Source organism: Aegilops tauschii, chromosome 4 (genome assembly GCF_002575655.3).
Source record: "Aegilops tauschii subsp. strangulata cultivar AL8/78 chromosome 4, Aet v6.0, whole genome shotgun sequence".
Classification (NCBI taxonomy): Eukaryota; Viridiplantae; Streptophyta; class Magnoliopsida; order Poales; family Poaceae; genus Aegilops; species Aegilops tauschii.
The window spans coordinates 163,182,247-163,204,307 of NC_053038.3; the positions used below are offsets into that span (position 1 = coordinate 163,182,247).

Sequence of the window (22,061 nt, forward strand, 5' to 3'; positions counted from 1 at the left end):
GACCCCTGCGCGCATAGGTTTAGACCGGCGTGCTGACCTCTCTGTTGAGCCTAGGTGGGGCTGCGACGCGTTGATCTTACGAGGCCGGGCATGACCCAGGAAAGTGTGTCCGGCCAAATGGGATCGAGCGTGTTGGGTTATGTGGTGCACCCCTGCAGGGAAGTTTATCTATTCGAATAGCCGTGTTCCTCGGTAAAAGGACGACCCGGAGTTGTACCTTGACCTTATGACAACTAGAACTGGATACTGAATAAAATACACCCTTCCAAGTGCCAGATACAACCCGGTGATCGCTCTCTAACAGGGAGACGAGGAGGGGATTGCCGGGTAGGATTATGCTATGCGATGCTACTTGGAGGACTTCACTCTATTCTCTTCTATATGCTGCAAGATGGAGATGACCAGAAGCGTAGTCTTCGACAGGACTAGCTATCCCCCTTTTAATTCTGGCATTCTGCAGTTCAGTCCACTGATATGCCCCTTTACACATATACCCATGCATATGTAGTGTAGCTCCTTGCTTGCGAGTACTTTGGATGAGTACTCACGGTTGCTTCTCTCCCTCTTTTTCCCCCTTTCCTTTATATCTGGTTGTCGCAACCAGATGTTGGAGTCCAGGAGCCAGACGCCACCGTCGACGACGACTCCCACGGCACTGGAGGTGCCTACTACTACGTGCAGGCCGCTGACGACGACCAGGAGTAGTTAGGAGGTCCCAGGCAGGAGGCCTTGCCTCTTCGATCGTTGCTACTTTTGTGCTAGCCTTCTTAAGGCAAAACTTGTTTAACTTATGTCTGTACTCAGATATTGTTGCTTCCGCTGACTCGTCTATGATCGAGCACTTGTATTCGAGCCCTCGAGGCCCCTGGCTTGTATTATGATGCTTGTATGACTTATTTATGTTTTAGAGTTGTGTTGTGATATCTTCCCGTGAGTCCCTGATCTTGGTCGTACACATTTGCGTGCATGATTAGTGTACGGTCAAATCGGGGGCGTCACACATACTGGACCAATTACTAGAGCTCGTGCACGCCAATTAAATTACCAGGTACTTTTGTTTCTTGGTAATGATTCTAATGTTCATGAGAATATGGTGTTATCTAAATGGGATACATTTGTTTTGCTTACAAATGAAGGGACTAGCTCGGAGAAGGATGAACATTGGAGCAAGAACAAGCATGGAGATGATGGCATGCGCAAGGAAAACAAGAACGGAGTTTCAAGTGATGATTTCAGGACTTTGAAGCCACCGTAATGAGTGCATGAAGTCTTGGACGAAATATACAAGATGCCACTTCACAAATTTCGTCCAGAGGCTATTATAGGTGCTGCGTCATCTTATTTTTGGGCCAGGCCCATGTAATTTCGAAATACGTAAGTATAGGCTGTTTTTAGAGCCCGTATGTGTGGGGAAACAAGAGATATGGCTGGTTTCGGACCCCTCCCCCAAGGGCCACGAAATCCCCCCCCCTCTTCCTCCATATATACAGCCCTTAGGGCGTCGTTTAGACTTTGGGTTTTGTTTGGATTAAAAGTTCGGCATAGCTGCAACTGCGCGTACTTCGTTTGTGTTCAACGACCAGACAAAGACGTCACAGAAGCGCACCTTGATCAATAAAGCTTTCATCTTATATTTGCAATATCCAGATTGCAATCTTAGTTTCTTCCTTTTTCTTCGTTTGCTTGCAAGAAATAGACCCTCGTGGTCAGGTTGATCGTGCTCCGGCGTGGTCAATAACCCCTTGGAAGTTGGTTTAGCGATTGCTAAGGCGCAACATCTCGCACGTTCGTAGTCGGATCGTCAAGGTCGACTCCCACAGAAAACGATAGCTATCTCATCGAAACATCGGGACACCTTCGTCTCTATTAGGAGATCTTGTCGCGCTGGGCATCGGGAGCCGGCTCATTGCCCAGGTCGTCGCCAGCCGTCAGGGCGCAGTCACGCCGGGTTCGGGTCTTCCCGGACTAGGCTTCACTGGGGTGCGTGGAGGACGTCGTGTTCCGCTGCTCGGTGTCCCTGGTATGGCGTGAGACGGATGCCGCGGGGGCGTTGAGGCAGTCCTACTGTGTGTTCGCAGCGGTGAGGAGTTCACACATGCGCTACAGGCGCTCCTGCGGCTTATCGCCCTGCAGGTGCTCCCCGCCCACAGCGGTCGCCTCCACGGTGTTCATGTTCTTGACGGTGGTTTCGTAGACGGGCGGGACTGCGCCCAGCGCGCGGCCGATGGCAGCGCTGCAAGTCCGCACCTCGGTGACCCGGCTGGGTTCAGGTGTGGCCAGCGTGAAGCCGTACGCGGCGTCGCACTCCCACTGGACGGACTCCAATCGGCGCTACGTAGCAGCACGCGTCGTGGCCTCGTCTAGCAGGCGCACGCGTTCCTCGTCGAGCCGGGCCATGGCATGGGTGGAGTCGACGTCAGTGGTGATGGGGATGCTGAGGTTCTGCAGTATTGCGCGCAGCGGGTCGGTCGTGCTGGCGCGAGCGGCTGCAGCATTGACCGCGGAGGCCTTCTTCGCTGCGCTGGACGAGGTGGAGCCGGAATCAGTAACAAGCACCTCCACGCGGGTGCAGAGGTCCTCCATGTCGCTGGAGATGTCGCAGGCGAGGGGGACGGGCGAGTCGGTGACGTCGAGCACCTCGCTGGGGTGCTCTTCGGGGACGAGCGCGACGGAGACGCGCAGCGCGCCGAAGGGGACGACAGACGAGCCGGCGAAGCCGGCCGGCACCGCGTCGAGCGCGGGAACCAAGTCGTGCATGATGCGCTCACCGGAGTTGGTGAAGGGCCCCGTCTGGAACGTGACTCCGGCCGGTGCCGCTAGCTGCCCCACGGTGGGCGCTAACTGTCGTGGTGATCTCACGGCAGATGCCATAGGATGGCTAAAAGAGGGGACAGGCACAAGGGCACCGGTGGGCTCCAGAGGCGAGGTTGGTACACACAAGTGTGAGACACGAGACGTACCCAGGTTCAGGGCTCTCCGGAGAGATAATACCCCTTAGTACTACCGAGTATGGTTTATACGAAGTGGATACAGGCTTGCTCCTAGAGCTGTTTGAGGGGAGGAAGACAGGCCAATGCATGCATTGCTTCTCCTCTATATGGGTGGATGTGTGTTTGTGCTAAACTAGAGAATCGACCCTCTGCATGGAGGGGCTCCGGGGGTCTTATAGGCTGGCCCCCCGTGGTTACAATGGTAAAGATACATGGGTGTGGGGCCCTGGCGTCAGTGTCTAGGAGCCGACAGTGGGGGCCGCCGGGTCCGTCGGGTGCGGGCCGTACCGGGGCTGCGGGCGCAGGTCGACCGGCTGCTGGGTATTGTGGCATGCCTCGCCCGACGTCGTGGGACGGCAGCGCCGCCTTGCTACAGAGTTGTGCCTCCGAGGCGCTGCCCGCCCCGGGCAGTGGCTTGGTCGGCATGGCAGCCGCGCCCGTCGGGGCCGGAGCAAAGGGGGCGCACTGTAGCCATGCTTACTTGTTGCCGTGGGTTGACTTCTCGCGGACGGTCGGCATGCGCCAGCCAGCCGGCCGGGTTGCGGCGCTTGGCCGGGTCGCGCTGGGAGCCGGCCAGGGCGAGCCAAATTGAGGGGCTTTGCTTGCCCCGATGTTTTTGGAAAGGTTCCGGATTCCGTTGCCTGTCTGGGGGCCATCCCCCCGACAACTAATTAGTTGATTATAAGCAAATCATTTAGCCTAGTAAAAAAAGAGATACACGCAATCAGAAAAGAGATAATTTCTTTTTTTTCTCTAAAAGGAGATGTACATGCAATCAACAATCATAGGGGAGATACTTTTTTTAGGGCTAAAAACAAAATTAGAAGAAATGTATCTTAGATTGTGAAATTTTATCAAAAACAAATACACCATATATAAAGAAACAGATAGAGTAATATTGTAGTATGGAATTAGAGGAAATGTACCTTGGATTGTGAAATTTTATCAAAAAACAAATACATCAAATATAACAAAACGGATGAAGTAATATTATAGTACAAATATAGTACGAAATATAGTAAGTGCAGACACCGACGCAGAAACTTATACCGCACATAAGTATAGATTGATTAGCAAATAACATAAAATCATACTAAGGCCCATCAAAACACTGCACATTTCATCATCTCTCACACTCACCAAACGAAATACACACTCATTCCAAAATATAAGGTGTATTTGTTTTTTGATAAGTCAAGTTTTTTTTAACTTTGACCAAGTTCAAAGCCAAGAATATCTCAACATCCACGATTCTACTAAATAAATAAAATATAAAATTCATTTCATGATGAATATAATGATACTAATTTGATAATATGGGTATTGGTATATTTCTCTAAAAATAAAAAGCTTTAACTTTCTAAATAACTAATACACTTTACATTTTAAAACAGAGGGAGCAAAAACATTATGAAAACCGCAACAAAGTACGTCCAACCCTTCGATAAAAGTAAAAGGCTGGGGAGTCAAGAATAAAGGGGAGAACAGTAAAAGTAAAAGGCTGGGGAGTCGAGAATAAAAGTGAAGAACGGAATTGCACCAATCGCGGGCACGCCGCTGGTCGCCATTGCGGCAGTCCTTCCTCGCTATCCGTCCCCACCCCCTGGCGTGTTTGTCAGTGCGTGATTAAAAAACAGATTATTTTCTCGTTAGGGAAAATTAAGCCAAAGAACAAATGAGTGATGCTCAACGAAAATAATTTCACGACAATAACAAAGGGTGCTTGATTTCTCAAAAATACATGATAAATATTATTGTCTTGAATTATGTAAATGATAACAAATCCTTGTCCAGCTACAAAAGAACCACCAGCATAACATGAAAGAATTATAAAAGCTGCTTCAGTAATCTCTTTCTCAAAAAGAGCTATATCTAGGCCCCAACCATACACTCTTCTTGGCTCCCCAGCCAGCCTACTTGGCTGCTGCCTTGCCGTTCCCAGCAGCAACGACAGCATCAGATGGGTTCAGCTCGTCCCAGGCCTCGATCCAGGTGACCATGGCATCAGCAAGCTTCACGAAGTAAGGGTCAATCTTGCCAAGCTTCTCCTTGACCTGCTCCGAGAGTGAGATGTAGCACTTCTGGACTGTGTCACACTCCTTGGAGAGGGTGGCGTTCTGGAAGAAGGGGATGATGTCCTCCTGCCAGAAGATGCCCTTGTACTCTTTCTTCAAGTTGACAAATGGGTTGCTAGCCTTGCTGTGCCACAGGTATGGCAGGCCAGTCTTCACTCCAAGGCTCAAGTGGTCGCAGATGACCTGAAGTTTACACAGTTGTATCAGTTTCATTTCTTCAGTTCCTTTTTTTTTGAGATGAAAAGATTTCATTTCTAAAGTTAAGTGTAAATACAAGTTGTAGTTCAGTTAAATAAATACATACCTTGACGCACCATCCAGCCCACATATCATCGTAGCGACCAATAGGCTGGCCATCACCCATGAGGCCAAAGTACATTGCAGGGCCAATGAGCTGACGGTCAAAGGCGAGGTTCATGCCACACATGGGGAACAGTGTTCCCTTGGGAATAGTCAGGACGGCATCAACATACCTGAACAAAATATAAGAGATCAACAGCAATTCTTGATGCAATACAATGATTGCTGATTAGCAGCAGATCAGCATTGCTAACAAAATGCAGTACCTGCTGTTCCTCTCACGAGGCTTGACCATCTGTGTGGGTGCATCATAGTCAGGGATGTTCAGCCAAAGGCCATGAGAGACCGCGGTGGGGGCACCCTCCCTAAGGCTGAAGGGGTATCCACGGACAAAGTCCGCGCCTTCACGGTAGGGGTCATACAAGGTGTTGAAGAAAAACGGTGTGGACGGGCTGAGGAGGTTCTTGATGTGCTGCTCAAGAGCATTGATGTCTTTGCCAGATGGGTCCTTGGCCACCTATTTCCAAAGAGGACCAATAAATTTCAGTTGAAGCAACACACAAGACACTGATCGGAAGAATACAACAGTTTACTCCCACTTGATTGCTTCATCAGGAAAGGCAAGATCTAGTGGAGACCATATGGTGTGGATCTCAAAAGGATGAAGCATTGTTATTTTACAATCGAAACAATTACAGAGACTAAACTGAAATTGACCTACAACGGTGTTTCTCGGATCTGAAGCAAATATCGTGGACCAACTGAAACTGACACTAAATACTTGCAATGCGTTGTTTGGTTACTAACTGAATATGCCAACTCGTGTTACACGACCGAATCACATAAACTAGAACTTCTAACCAGATGAAAAAAAGACTCTTCACAGATGGGCTACCTACCACATGCATCAGATGGAGAAAATTAATTATACTACGATCACAGAGATCACTTTACTGGATCCTCAACCAGCCAATGCAAGCAAGGCCGAGGCTGCTTGTCTGTGTCCCAGAAGCAGCTGCTGCTCAAATCTGATACGGCTGAGGATCTGACAGGCTACACTTTATTGTTGAGCTGACTGATTGCGGGTTCCTAGATCCAGATCTGATCAAGCCAGATCTGGAGAAATTAGAACGAAGGAGACCCAGATCCGGGGCAACAATCCTAATTTTCCCACAGATCCGCGCAGAATTCGAACAATCGCCAGCAGGAGCGACTAGGAAACGAGAGTAATTTGGCTTTGTGCACAGAGGGAAAGTTACAAAGGAACTTACGAAGCAGTCGTCGTCGATGGTGAAGACGTACTTCTTCTTCGAGACCATGTAGCCGAAGCAGCGGCACGCGGAGTCCTTGAAGGAGATGCATGAGGCCTTGGGGCCAAGAATGCGGTTGATGTCGTTGCGGTTGTAGAGCTCGTAGTCGAAGCCCTCGGGAACCTTGATGACCTTGCTGGGGTCGCCGTCCTGGACGATGATGAGGTGGTACGGCTGGAAGAAGGGGCGCCACATCTCGAGGAAGTCGAGATTGCGGATGGTCGGGATCACGATGTCCAGCTCGTCCTTGAGCAGCGGCGTCGATGGCACCGACGATCCGGGCACAGTCACCGTCCCTGCCATTGCTGCCTGGCCGGGATCTCGATCTCGAGCCCTGGATCTCGCTGTTCCTGGAGGTGGTGGTAGGGGTGGGAGTAGTGAGAGGTGTGGGTTTGGGCTTGGAAAATGAGGGGGTTATATAACGCTCCAGGATGAAGAAGACTTTCATCTCCATCGATGCCTGCCTGTCGGTGTGCGTCCCTCTTTCCTTTCTCCTTCCTTTTTAGGTGTGTTTTATTTATTTATTATTTATTTTCTCCTTTATATTTACTAAACAGTAAAACTCAGCTAGCTACGCCTTCTCACATCGATTTGACATCCTCAACCATCCGATCAAACTTACTGAGAGTCCAGATTACCCCAGCGCCCCGTGGTACCATTTTTTACCCCGTCACAGCGCGTTCACGGGACGGCCCAACATAACCAGGCCGCTACTCTGCAAACCGACCTGGGCGCGTTGTTGTTAATCGGGCTGACATCCTATGTGGGCTGCAAGTTTGTTGCGAGAGGATGACGCACCAAAGCTTCCCATCCTCGTGCGGCCGGCGGCGGTGTAGGCCATGGCGATGGAGCTCATGGTTCAAACGCATCTCCCATTTTCGCCTCCCTTCCATAACCTTCCTGACGATGCAGATCGGTGCCGCGGTAGTACCTTCTTCCCTTCCATGGCAGAGCCTCGATGAGGGAAGAGAAGACGCCAAGGAGGCACCACCGCCCGAGAACTTCTCAGCGAGCTATGCTAGATACAAGGAAGGACACCCAAAGATGGTTTGCTTTCCAGTCCGATCCATCCAAATCTCCTGCTTCTCTCCAAAAAAAAATCCCGCACAGGCCACATACAGGTAGTGGCAGCTTCTCGGTGCTCTAACGGTCTCACCTCATGCCGTGTATTGATGTTGATTTCGTTTATGATATGTTGTACAGTATTTGTGGAGCCGTGTGGCATCTCAAGGTCTAGGGTGCATCCAAACAACTGGCTGCCTTGGTTTTAATGAATTCACCACGATTATGCATGCACTTCTTGCTATCATACATGTTCATTGATCAGCATATCCTACTCCACACCGAAAAAGAAGGCATACCCTACTCGAGGAAGGTTCATGTTGCTTAGTGACGCTTCTGTTGTGATTGTCGGCTCGTCTCTCTGCCGCAATGGAGGAATGAGATTACTCAAGACAACCAAAAGGTACAAGTGATAATGACATGTTTCTACAAGTTAAGCATTTGCTACAGAGGGTTGATCCTGACATTGATTGCAAAAACGGAACCCTAAAACATTAACTTATACCATGGAGAAACATATGAAGCAAACCATCTTATCTGTTAAAGATTTTCTGAGGCACAAGCATCTTCAGCTGACCATAGGTTCAGCTCTAAGGGATGAAACAAGGTAGTGTGAAATTTTTTCTTCTTCTTTTGTAGGTGCCAATATTGGATCAGAGCCAAGAGCCATCAGATTTATTGTTGTCATGGTATATTTTAGTAGTCATGGGTGTGTGTGTTCTTCCAATTTATTTTAGATGGCATTCTTATATTTTCTCTGTCTAGGTTCGTACTTAATGTTCTCTTGTTTGAATTCCATGTTGCAGTTTAGTGCTCATTGAACCCAGCTTAAATTTAGCGGGGCCATTGATTTTTGTCATTTTCTTTAGTCTAAACTACCACTTAGAGATTATGTTTCTTGTATTCTTGTACGTGTGAAAGGATGTCCACTATTGTCTTGGCATTACAGATCGAGGATGAAGTCTAAGGTTGAGTATAGCTGGCTTAACGTACGTTGCGACATGAACCATATTGGCGTATTTGCTATACAAATGTCTATGTCGTCTTGATTATATAATTGTTGGGTGGAGTGTGCAAATCAGTGTTATTATTTTATATATTTTATTTATGGATTCATTGCACCAATCACCGTTGTGTATTTTTTTATTGTTTTCTAACTTACCCCATTCTTCTTGTTGGTACTCGTATGTCATTTGTCTCCACTTCTAATTCACAGCCAAACATTGAATACAATGTGACTTGACTCTAATTCACAGCCAAACAAAAAAAAGTGACTTAATTGCAATTTACATCCAAAATTTAAATGTGGTACAACTTCTCAAGTTTTTGTGAATTTCACCGTATATATTTTCTTCTATATTTCTACATTTTTTCTTAAAAATAGGCGGGCGCGGCAATGCGCGCCTTCATGTTCTAGTAAAGAACTAGTAGGAGATACATACGTGAAAAGCACCTTAATACTAGGCAGTGTATTAATTGCATAAAGACAAAAGATAAGACATTATTTTTGGTTATCTATGTGAATAAGGTTGACGGTGATATTTGGTACTCGTTCCATTTCCTTATACAAAGCCACAAACTTAGATTACAAGTATCAAGCCAAAATTTGATGAATGCTTTGCAAATCAACTTTTTTTCTTTATCGGGATCATTAATACGCCCGCTTGCATGCAAGGAAGGAACGGGAAGGAAGTAGCTAAGGCTGGTCATAGTGGGGAGTAATTTATATTGGTGACATGCATATGACACTGGTCTAAGTTAGTACCCCCATAGTGCAAAGTAACATGGTAGTGGTGTCATAGATGACTTCATTTATTAGCTTGTACACTCATTTTCTCTTGGGAAGCGCTATGTTACAGTAACATACTATCTCCGTCCTGGTTTATTGGTCCCATTATATTTTGTGCCAATTTTTCACCATAGATTTAACTAACAAAATGTTTGTGCATGTCACCAAAAATTATATCGTTAAAAACTATGTTCATTAAAAACTATGTTCAAATATGAATTCAACGACATAATTTTTTTGACATGCATTGACATTTTGTTAGTTAAATCTTTGGTCAAAATTTGCACAAATTACAAAGGGGCCAACAAACGAGAACGGAGGTAGTATTATTTTACCCTAACACATCTCTCCTTATTAAATACATGTCACATAAGCAAATTTGTCTTGGAACTTACTATGTTACTAGTTAAGTTACTCCCACTATGACTAGCCTAAGACTACCCACAATGAGAATAACATAGGTAGTAACATCACACATATCTAGATAAAATAGATGGTGTGGCAAGCAATAAATAAAGAAAGAGAGAAAAGTGGTAACATAGCTAGCTAGTTACTAGTAGTAGTAACATCACACATATCAAGGCAAGATGTGTCTATAGCCTAATAAATGAAGTGTTGCATGTTACCACGCATATGTTACTCCCCACTATAGAGGTAGTAACATAGACTAGTAACATGTCGATGTTACTACTCTATGTTACTACCCATTGTGGCTAGTCTAAGTGTCAGTATGACTACATGCATGCAAGAATTAAATAAGTTGCTAGTACAAGGAAACTTCATTAATTTTTACCTTGATTACTGTTTGTGGCCTTGTATAGTAAATGTATTTTTCACAGTGGCCTTGTATAAGAGAATGGAGAGAGTATGATATTAATTGCATGTTAAACATGTTAAGCGCTCACCATTGGAGCAATCTGGGTGGTTGGATTTTGTTGGGGAACGTAGTAATTCAAAAAAATTCCTACGATCATGTAAGATCTATCTAGGAGATGCATAGCAACGAGACATGAGAGTGTGTCCACGTACCCTCGTAGACCGAAAGCGGAAGCGTTTAGTAACGCGGTTGATGTAGTCGAACGTCTTCACGATCCAACCGATCCAAGTACCGAATGTACGGCACCTCCGTGTTCAGCACACGTTCAGCACGATGACGTCCCTCGAGCTCTTGATCTAGTAGAGGGTCGAGGGAGAGTTCTGTCAGCACGACGGCGTGGCAACGGTGTTGATGATGTGATCCGTGCAGGGCTTCGCCTAAGCACTACGACAATATGACCGAGGTGGTAAACTGTGGAGGGGGGCACCGCACGCGGCTAAGAACATTGATGTGCTTTGGGGTGCCCCCTGGCCACGTATATAAAGGAGGGGGAGGAGGAGGCCGACGACCAAGGAGGGTGCGCCAAGGGGGGAGTCCAACTAGGATTCCCAATCCTAGTTGGATTCCCTTTCCTATTCCAAGAGGGGGGAGGAGGGAAGGAGAGGGAGATGGAAAGGAAAGAGGGAGCTGCCCCCTCCCCCTAGTCTAATTCGGACTGCCTTGGGGGGGCACCTTGCGGCCTGCCCTCTCCTACTCCCTTATGGACCAATAAGGCCCATAACTTCCCCGGGGGGTATTGGTAACCCCTCGGTTCCCCGATAAATATCTGAAACGTCCCGAAACCTTTCTGGTGTCCGAATACCTTCGTCCAATATATCAATCTTTACCTCTTGACCATTTCGAGACTCCTCGTCATGTCCGTGATCTTATCTGGGACTTCGAACAAACTTAGGTCACCAAAACACATAACTCATAATACAAATCGTCATCGAACGTTAAGCGTGCGGACCCCACGGGTTCGAGAACTATGTAGACACGACGAGAAACATCTTCGGTCAATAACCAATAGCGGAACCTGGATGCCCATATTGGCTCCTACATATTCTACAAGATCTTTATCGGTCAAACCGCATAACAACATATGTCATTCCCTTTGTCATCGGTATGTTACTTGCCCGAGATTCGATCGCCGGTATCCTCATACCTAGTTCAATCTCGTTACCAGCAAGTCTCTTACTCGTTCCATAATGCATCATCTCGTAACTAACTCATTAGTCACATTGCTTGCAAGGCTTATAGTGATGTGCATTACCGAGAGGGCCCAGAGATACCTCTCCGATACACTGAGTGACAAATCCTAATCTCGATCTATGCCAACTCAACAAACACCTTCGGAGACACATGTAGAGCATCTTTATAATCACCCAGTTACGTTGTGACGTTTGATATCACAAAAAGTGTTCCTCTAGTATTCGGGAGTTGCATAATCTCATAGTTAGAGGAATATGTATAACTCATGAAGAAAGCAATAGCAATAAAACTAATCGATCATAATGCTAAGCTAACGGATGGGTCTTGTCCATCACATAATTCTCTAATGATGTGATCCCGTTCATCAAATGACAACACATGTCTATGGTTAGGAAACTTAACCATCTTTGATTAACGAGCTAGTCAAGTAGAGGCATGCTAGGGACACTCTATTTTGTCTATGTATTCACACATGTACTAAGTTTTCGGTTAATACAATTATAGCATGAATAATAAACGTTTATCGTGATATAAGGAAATATAAATAACAACTGTATTATTGCCTCTAGGGCATATTTCCTTCAGTCTCCCACTTGCACTAGAGTCAATAATCTAGATTACATAGTAATGATTCTAACACCCATGGAGTCTTGGTGCTGATCATGTTTTGCTCGTGGAAGAGGCTTAGTCAACGGGTCTGCAACATTCAGATCCGTATGTATCTTGCAAATCTCTATGTCTCCCTCCTTGACTTGATCGCTAATGGAATTGAAGCGTCTCTTGATGTGCTTGGTTCTCTTGTGAAATCTGGATTCCTTCGCCAAGGCTATTGCTCCAGTATTGTCACAAAAGATTTTCATTGGACCCGATGCACTAGGTATTACACCTAGATCAGAAATGAACTCCTTCATCCAGACTCCTTCATTTGCTAATTCCGAAGCAGCTATGTACTCCACTTCACACGTAGATCCCGCCACAACACTCTGCTTGGAACTGCACCAACTGACAGCTCCACCATTCAATATAAGTACGTATCCGGCTTGTGACTTAGAGTCATCCGAATCAGTGTCAAAGCTTTCGATGTAACCATTTACGACGAGCTATTTGTCACCTCCATAAACGAGAAACATATCCTTAGTCCTTTTCAGGTATTTCAAGATGTTCTTGACCACTATCCAGTGATCCACTCCTGGATTACTTTGGTACCTCCCTACTAAACTTATAGAAAGGCACACATCAGATCTGGTACACAACATTGCATACATGATAGAACCTATGGCTGAGGCATAGGGAATGACTTTCATTTTCTCTCTATCTTCTGTAGTTGTCGGGCATTGAGTCTGACTCAACTTCACACCTTGTAACACAGGCAAGAACCCTTTCTTTGACTGATCCATTTTGAACTTTTTCAAAACTTTATCAAGGTATGTGCTTTGTGAAAGCCCAATTAAGTGTCTTGATCTATCTCTATAGATCTTGATGCCCAATATATAAGCAGCTTCACCGAGGTCTTTCATTGAAAAATTCTTATTCAAGTATCCTTTTATGCTATCCAGAAATTCTGTATTATTTCCAATCAACAATATGTCATCACATATAATATTAGAAATGCTACAGAGCTCCCACTCACTTTCTTGTAAATACAGGTTTCTCCAAAAGTCTGTATAAAACCATATGCTTTGATCACACTATCAAAGCATATATTCCAACTCTGAGAGGCTTGCACCAGTCCATAAATGGATCGCTGGAGCTTGCACACTTTGTTAGCACCTTTAGGATCGACAAAACCTTCTGGTTGCATCATATACAACTCTTCTTTAAGATATCCATTAAGGAATACAGTTTTGACGTCCATTTGCCAAATTTCATAATCATAAAATGCGGCAATTGCTAACATGATTCGGACGGACTTAAGCATCGCTACGGGTGAGAAGGTATCATCGTAGTCAACTCCTTGAACTTGTCGAAAACCTTTCACAACAAGTCGAGCTTTGTAGACAGTAACATTACCGTCAACGTCAGTCTTCTTCTTGAAGATCCATTTATTCTCTATGGCTTGCCGATCATCAGGCAAGTCAACCAAAGTCCACACTTTGTTCTCATACATGGATCCCATCTCAGATTTCATGGCCTCAAGCCATTTCGCGGAATCTGGGCTCATCATCGCTTCCTCATAGTTCGTAGGTTCGTCATGGTCAACTAACATGACCTCCAGAATAGGATTACCGTACCACTCTGGTGCGGATCGTACTTTGGTTGACCTACGAGGTTTGGTAGTAACTTGATCTGAAGTTTCATGATCATTATCATTAGCTTCCTCACTAATTGGTGCAGGAATCACTGGAACTGATTTCTGTGATGAACTACTTTCCAACTCGAGAGAAGGTACAATTACCTCATCAAGTTCTACTTTCCTCCCACTCACTTCTTTCAAGGGAAACTCCTTCTCCAGAAAGGATCCATTCTTAGCAACGAATATCTTGCCTTCGGATCTGTGATAGAAGGTGTACCCAACAGTCTCCTTTGGGTATCCTATGAGGACACATTTCTCCGATTTGGGTTTGAGCTTATCAGGTTGAAGCTTTTTCACATAAGCATCGCAACCCCAAACTTTAAGAAACGACAGCTTAGGTTTCTTGCCAAACCACAGTTCATATGGTGTCGTCTCAAAGGATTTAGATGGTGCCCTATTTAACGTGAATGCAGTCGTCTCTAAAGCATAACCCCAAAAGGATAGCGGTAAATCAGTAAGAGACATAATAGATTGCACCATATCTAATAAAGTACAGTTACGATGTTCGGACACAACATTACGCTGTGGTGTTCCAGGTGGCGTGAGTTGCGAAACTATTCCACATTGTTTCAAATGAAGGCCAAACTCATAACTCAAATATTCACCTCCATGATCAGATCGTAGAAACTTTATTTTCTTGTTATGATGATTTTCCACTTCACTCTGAAATTCTTTGAACTTTTCAAATGTTTCAGACTTATGTTTCATCAAGTAGATATACCCATATCTGCTCAAATCATCTATGAAGGTTAGAAAATAATGATACCCGCCGCGAGCCTCAACACTCATCAGACCGCATATATCAGTATGTATTATTTCCAACAAGTCAGTTGCTCGCTCCATTGTTCTGTAGAACGGAGTCTTAGTCATCTTGCCCATGAGGCATGGTTCGCAAGCATCAAGTGATTCATAATCAAGTTATTCCAAAAGCCCATCAGCATGGAGTTTCTTCATGCGCTTTACACCAATATGACCTAAACGGCGGTGCCACAAATAAGTTGCACTATCATTATTAACTTTGCATCTTTTGGCTTCAATATTATGAATATGTGTATCACTACAATCGAGATTCAACAAAAATAGACCACTCATCAAGGGTGCATGACCATAAAAGATGTTACTCATATAAATAGAACAACCATTATTCTCTGATTTAAATGAATAACTGTCTTGCATTAAACAAGATCCAGATATAATGTTCATGCTCAATGCTGGCACCAAATAACAATTATTTAGGTCTAAAACTAATCCCGACGGTAGATGTACAGGTAGCGTGCCGATGGCGATCACAACGACTTTGGAACCATTTCCCACGCGCATCGTTTCCTCGTCCTTAGCCAGTCTTCGTTTAATCCGTAGCCCCTGTTTCGAGTTGCAAATATGAGCAACAAAACCAGTATCAAATACCTAGGCGCTACTACGAGCATTAGTAAGGTACACATCAATAACATGTATATCAAATATACCTTTCACTTTGCCATCCTTCTTATCCACCAAATACTTGGGGCAGTTCCACTTCCAGTGACCAGTGCCTTTGCAGTAGAAGCACTCAGTTCCAGGCTTAGGTCCAGACTTGGGCTTCTTCACTTGAGCAGCAACTTGCTTGCCATTCTTCTTGAAGTTCCCCTTCTTCCCTTTGCCCTTTTTTCTTGAAACTAGTGGTCTTGTTAACCATCAACACTTGATGCTCCTTCTTGATTTCTACCTCCGCGGCCTTTAGCATTGCGAAGAGCTCGGGAATTGTCTTATCCATCCCTTGCATATTATAGTTCATCACGAAGCTTTTATAGCTTGGAGGTAGTGATTGAAGAACTCTGTCAATGACACTATCATCAGGAAGATTAACTCCCAGTTTAGTCAAGTGGTTGTGGTACCCAGACATTCTGAGTATATGTTCACTGACAGAACTATTCTCCTCCATCTTGCAGCTATAGAACTTATTGGAGACTTCATATCTCTCAATTCGGGCATTTGCTTGAAATATTAAGTTCAACTCCTGGAACATCTCATATGCTCCATGACGTTCAAAATGTCTTTGAAGTCCCGATTCTAAGCCGTAAAGCATGGCACACTGAACTATCGAGTAGTCATCAGCTTTGCTCTGCCAGACGTTCATAACGTCTGGAGTTGCTCCTGCAGCGGGTCTTGCACCTAGCGGTGCTTCCAGGACGTAATTCTTCTGTGCAGCAATGAGGATAATCCTCAAGTTACGGACCCAGTCTGTGTAGTTGCTACCATCATCTTTCAACTTAGCTTTCTCTAGGAACGCATTAAAATTCAAGGGAACGGTAGCATGGGCCATTGATCTACAACAACATAGACATGCAAAAACTATCAGGTACTAAGTTCATGATAAATTAAAGTTCAATTAATCATATTACTTAAGAACTCCCACTTAGATAGACATCCCTCTAGTCATCTAAATGATCACGTGATCCATATCAACTAAACCATGTCCGATCATCACGTGAGATGGAGTAGTTTTCAATGGTGAACATCACTATGTTGATCATATCTAATATACGATTCACATTCAACCTTTCGGTCTCAGTGTTCCGAGGCCATATTTGCATATGCTAGGCTCGTCAATTTTAACCCGAGTATTCTGCACGTGCAAAACTGGCTTGCACCCGTTGTATGTGAACGTAGAGCTTATCACACCTGATCATCACGTGGTGTCTCGGCACGATGAACTGTAGAAACGGTGCATACTCAGCGAGAACACTTATACCTTGAAATTTAGTGAGGGATCATCTTATAATGCTACCGCCGTACTAAGCAAAATAAGATGCATAAAGGATAAACATCACATGCAATCAAAATATGTGACATGATATGGTCATCATCATCTTTTGCCTTTGATCTCCATCTCCAAAGCACCGTCATGATCTCCATCGTCACCGGCTTGACACCTTGATCTCCATCGTAGCATCGTAGCATCGTTGTCGTCTCACCAACTATTGCTTCTACGACTATTGGTACCGCTTAGTGATAAAGTAAAGCAATTACATGGTGATTACATTTCATACAATAAAGTGACAACCATAAGGCTCCTGTCAGTTGCCGATAACTTTTACAAAACATGATCATCTCATACAACAATTTATATATCATTACATCTTGACCATATCACATCACAACATGCCCTGCAAAAACAAGTTAGACATCCTCTACTTTGTTGTTGCAAGTTTTACGTGGCTGCTACGGGCTTCTAGCAAGAACCGTTCTTACCTACGCATCAAAACCACAATGATTTTTCGAAAAGTGTGTTGTTTTAACCTTCAACAAGGACCGGTCGTAGTCAAACTCGATTCAACTAAAGTTGGAGAAACAGACACCCGCCAGCCACCTGTGTGCGAAGCACGTCGGTAGAACCAGTCTCATGAACGCGGTCATGTAATGTCGGTCCGGGCCGCTTCATCCAACAATACCGCCGAATCAAAGTAAGACGTTCACTACAGAAAAAGGCACATCTGTGACATTTTGGGTCGAACGAATTTTTTTTCTGTCATGCTTATGACACTTCTATGGCGATAATTGTGACAAAACCCGGTATCATCATAGATGTGGTGGGCTCCTACTTCTATGACAAAAAATCATGACAGAAAATGGGCTTTTCGTCCTGGGCGGGCCGGATACGTAGCTGCATGACATTCTTTGGGCCGTCCATGACGGAAAAAACCATGGTAGAAGCGAGAGCAAGGAAAATATCGGGGGAGTTCCCGGTTACGGTGGGTGGTCGGGGGCCGAGCGATGCGTGTTTCTCTCGTACGTACGCCCGTGTGTGCGAGGTGTTGCGCTCTAACTGAACCCGAGCGAGGCGTTGGGCTCTAACTGAACCCGGGCGATTACACTGCAGGCTACACGTTACTGAACCCGCCCGATCGATCGATCGCTTGTTGTTAACTGAACCCGAGTGATTCCTTCACTACTGCTGCTAGCTGAAGCCGATCGATGCTGCCTCTGGATGAACAGTGAGCGTTGTTGGGAGGGGGGGATGAACAGTTCCCGGTGGGGGGTTGGATGAACAGGACCCCGTGGTAGTAGAGGCCATTGCCGCTGGATAAACAGGGTCGGTCGAGCTAGTTGGGGGGTGGATGAACAGGACCCCGTGGAGGGGTGGATGAACAGGACCCTGTGGAGGGCTGGATGAACAGGACGACCCCGTGGAGGGCTGGTTGAACAGTAGCCGGTGGAGGGCTGGATGAACAGTAGCTCGTGGAGGGGTGGTTGAACATGACCCTGTGGAGAGGGCTGGTTGAACAGTAGCCGGTGGGGGAGCGCGCGGTGGAGGCTGGATGAACAGGAGCCCATGGATGAACAATCGCACGTGGAGGCTTGAGGAGGTCGACGGTGGAGATGAACAGTATCCCGTGGAGTCCCGTTTTGCGGTACGCCACACCCCTCCCGATGAATAGGACCCCTATTTCGACCGTAGCGCTCCAACACAAGTCTGTTTCCTCCGTTTTGCGGTACGCCACACCCATCCCGATCAACAGGACCCCGTTTCGACCGTGGGAGGTCCGTTTCGTCTGTTTTGCAGTACACCAGACCCCTCCCGATGAACAGGATCCCGTTTCGACCGTGGCCGGTCGAACACAAGGCCATTTCCTCCGTTCCGCGGTACGCCGGGCCTTGTTTCCATCGGCTGTTCCGTCCAAGCCAGTTGGCTCCCGATGAACAGCACGCGTTCCATTGCCTCCTGATGAACACGACGCATTCCGTTGCCTCCCCATGAACACGACGACGACGCAGTTTCTCCGTTCCGACCCAGCCATGTACACGAGCCCTAGCCGTACGTATGTGCGAGTAGGCGTTTGAGACCTGATAACCCACAAGTATAGGGGATCAATTGTAGCCTCTTTCGATAAGTAAGAGTGTCGAACCCAACGAGGAGCTAAAGGTAGAACAAATATTCCCTCAAGTTCTATCGACCACTGATACAACTCTACGCACACTTGACGTTCGCTTTACCGGAAACAAGTATGAAACTAGAAGTACTTTGTAGGTGATTCTGGATAGGTTGCAAGGTAATAAAGAGCGTGTAAATAGAAGCTAGGGGCTGCTTTGATAAAGACACAACTAAATTAGTTTTAGTAAAGAGCTTTTTGTTACGAGAAAGTTATTTGTCCCTAGGCAATCGATAACTAGACTGGTAATCATTATTGCAATTTTATTTGAGGGAGAGGCATAAGCTAACATACTTTCTCTACTTGGATCATATGCACTTATGATTGGAACTCTAGCAAGCATCCGCAACTACTAAAGATCATTAAGGTAAAACCCAACCATAACATTAAAGTATCAAGTCCCCTTTATCCCATACGCAAACAACCTACTTACTCGGGTCTGTGCTTCTGTCACTCACGCCACCCACCATAAGCAAATCATGAACATATTGCAAACCCTACAGCAGGAATCCCTCACACTTGCGTGACACGGAGAGCACCATAGGACAGCACCAATAATAAAACATGCAACTCAAACCAATCTTGATCATCAAATAACACATAGGACAAAACGGATCTACTCAAACATCATAGGATAGCCATACATCATTGGGAAATAATATATAGCGTTGAGCACCATGTTTAAGTAGAGATTACATCGGGTAAGAGAGAGGTTACACCGCTGCATAGAGGGGGGAAGAGTTGGTGATGATGGCTGTGAAGTTGTTGGTGAAGATTGCGGTGATGATGATGGCCACGGCAGCGTTCCGGCGCCACCGGAAGAGAAGGGGAGAGGGGGCCCCTTCGTCTTCTTCTTCCTTGACCTCCTCCCTAGATGGGAGAAGGGTTTCCCCTCTGGTCCTTCCTCCATGGCGTGGGAGGGGCGAGAGCCCCTCCGAGATTGGATCTGTCTCTCTGTCTCTCTCTGTTTCTGCGTTCTGTTCTGCTGCCCTTTCACCGTTTCGTATATATATGGAGATCCGTAACTCCGATTGGGCTGAAACCTTCGCCGTGATTTTTTAATCAAAAATTAGCTTTCTTGCGGCCGAAGGAGGGCATCAACCGCCTTACTGGTGGCCCACGAGGGTCAGGGGCGCGCCCAGGGGGGCAAGCGCGCCCCCTGCCTCGTGGCCACCTCGGGCACCGTCTCGCGTTGATTCTTCTTCCGGAATTTTCCAAATATTCCAAAAACAAGCTCCGTCCATTTTTATCCCGTTTGGATTCCGTTTGATATGGATATTCTGCGAAACATAAAACATGCAGCAAACAGGAACTGGCACTGGGCACTGGGTCAATATGTTAGTCCCAAAAATAGTATAAAAAATTGCCAAAAAGTATATGAAAGTTGCATAATATTGGCATGGAACAATCAAAAATTATAGATACGACGGAGACGTATCAGCATCCCCAAGCTTAATTCCTGCTCGTCCTCGAGTAGGTAAATGATAAAAAAGATAATTTTTGATGTGGAATGCTACCTAGCATAATCTTGATCATGTATCTAATCATGGCATGAATATTAAGACACGAGTGATTCAAAGCAATAGTCTATCATTTGACATAAAAACAATAATACTTCAAGCCTACTAATAAAGCAATCATGTCTTTTCAAAATAACAAGGCCAAAGAAAGTTATCCCTACAAAATCATACAGTCTGGCTATGCTCCATCTTCACCACACAAAATATTCATATCATGCACAACCCCGATGACAAGCCAAGCAATTGTTTCATACTTTTGACGTTTCTCAAACCTTTTCAACTTTCACGCAATACATGAGCGTGAGCCATGGACATAGCACTATAGGTGGAATAGAATATGATGATGGGGGTTATGTGGAGAAGACAAAAAAGGAGAAAGTCTCACATCGACGCGGCTAATCAACGGGCTATGGAGATGCCCATCAATTGATGTCAATGTGAGGAGTAGGGATTGCCATGCAACGGATGCACTAGAGCTATAAGTGTATGAAAGCTCAAACTGAAACTAAGTGGGTGTGCATCCAACTTGCTTGGTCATGAAGACCTAGGGAATTTGAGGAAGCCCATCGTTGGAATATACAAGCCAAGTTCTATAATGAAAATTCCCACTAGTATATGAAAGTGACAACTCAAGAAACTCTCTATATGAAGAACATGGTGCTACTTTGAAGCACAAGTGTGGTAAAAGGATAGTAGCATTGCCCCTTCTCTCTTTTTCTCTCATTTTTTTTTCTTTTTTTTCTTTTTTTGGGCCTTCTCTTTTTTGGCCTTTCTCTCTTTTTTTATTTTTTATTTTTTCGTCCGGAGTCTCATCCCGACTTGTGGGGGAATCATAGTCTCCATCATCCTTTCCTCACTGGGGCAATGCTCTAATAATGATGATCATCACACTTCTATTTACTTACAACTCAATATTACAACTCGATACTAGAACAAAGATATGACTCTATATGAATGCCCTCGGCGGTGTACCGGGATGTGCAACGATCTAGCGTAGCAATGACATCAAAAAACGGACAAGCCATGAAAACATCATGCTAGCTTCTTATGATCATGCAAAGCAATATGAAAATAAAGGCTCAAGTCATGTATATGATGATGATGGAAGTTGCATGGCAATATATCTCGGAATGGCTATGAAAATGCCATGATAGGTAGGTATGGTAGCTGTTGTGAGGAAGATATAATGAGGTTTATGTGTGATAGAGCGTATCGTGTCACGGGGTTTGGATGCACCGGCGAAGTTTGCACCGACTCTCGAGGTGAGAAAGGGCAATGCTCGGTACTGAAGAGGCTAGCAATGATGGAAGGGTGAGAGTGTGTATAATCCATAAACTCAACATTAGTCATAAAGAACTCACATACTTATTGCAAAAATCTATTAGTCATCAAAACAAAGTACTACGCGCATGCTCCTAGGGGGATAGATTGGTAGGAAAAGACCATCGCTCGTCCCCGACCGCCACTCATAAGGAAGACAATCAATAAATAAATCATGCTCCAACTTCGTTACATAACGGTTCACCATACGTGCATGCTACGGGAATCACAAACCTCAACACAAGTATTTCTACAATCCACAACTACCCACTAGCATGACTCTAATATCACCATCTTTATATCGCAAAACTATTGCAAGGAATCAAACACATCATATTCAGTGATCGACAAGTTTATGTAGGATTTTATGACTAACCATGTGAATGACCAGTTCCTGTCATCTCTCTAAATAGATATAAGTGAA

The 22,061-nt window shown here is 45.3% G+C and overlaps 1 protein-coding gene across 1 annotated transcript; it reads right to left on the minus strand.

The window, feature by feature from the left end:
• Positions 1-4,717: 4,717 nt before the first annotated feature.
• LOC109740587 (UDP-arabinopyranose mutase 1) lies at positions 4,718-7,142 on the minus strand. Its single transcript, XM_020299641.4, has 4 exons — positions 6,637-7,142; positions 5,632-5,882; positions 5,370-5,538; positions 4,718-5,248 (listed from the first exon to the last, which is right to left on the minus strand). The coding sequence occupies exons 1-4, from the start codon at positions 6,976-6,978 to the stop codon at positions 4,904-4,906; spliced, it is 1,107 nt and encodes a 368-aa protein (XP_020155230.1). The 5' UTR covers positions 6,979-7,142; the 3' UTR covers positions 4,718-4,903.
• Between the last annotated feature and the right edge of the window lie 14,919 nt (positions 7,143-22,061).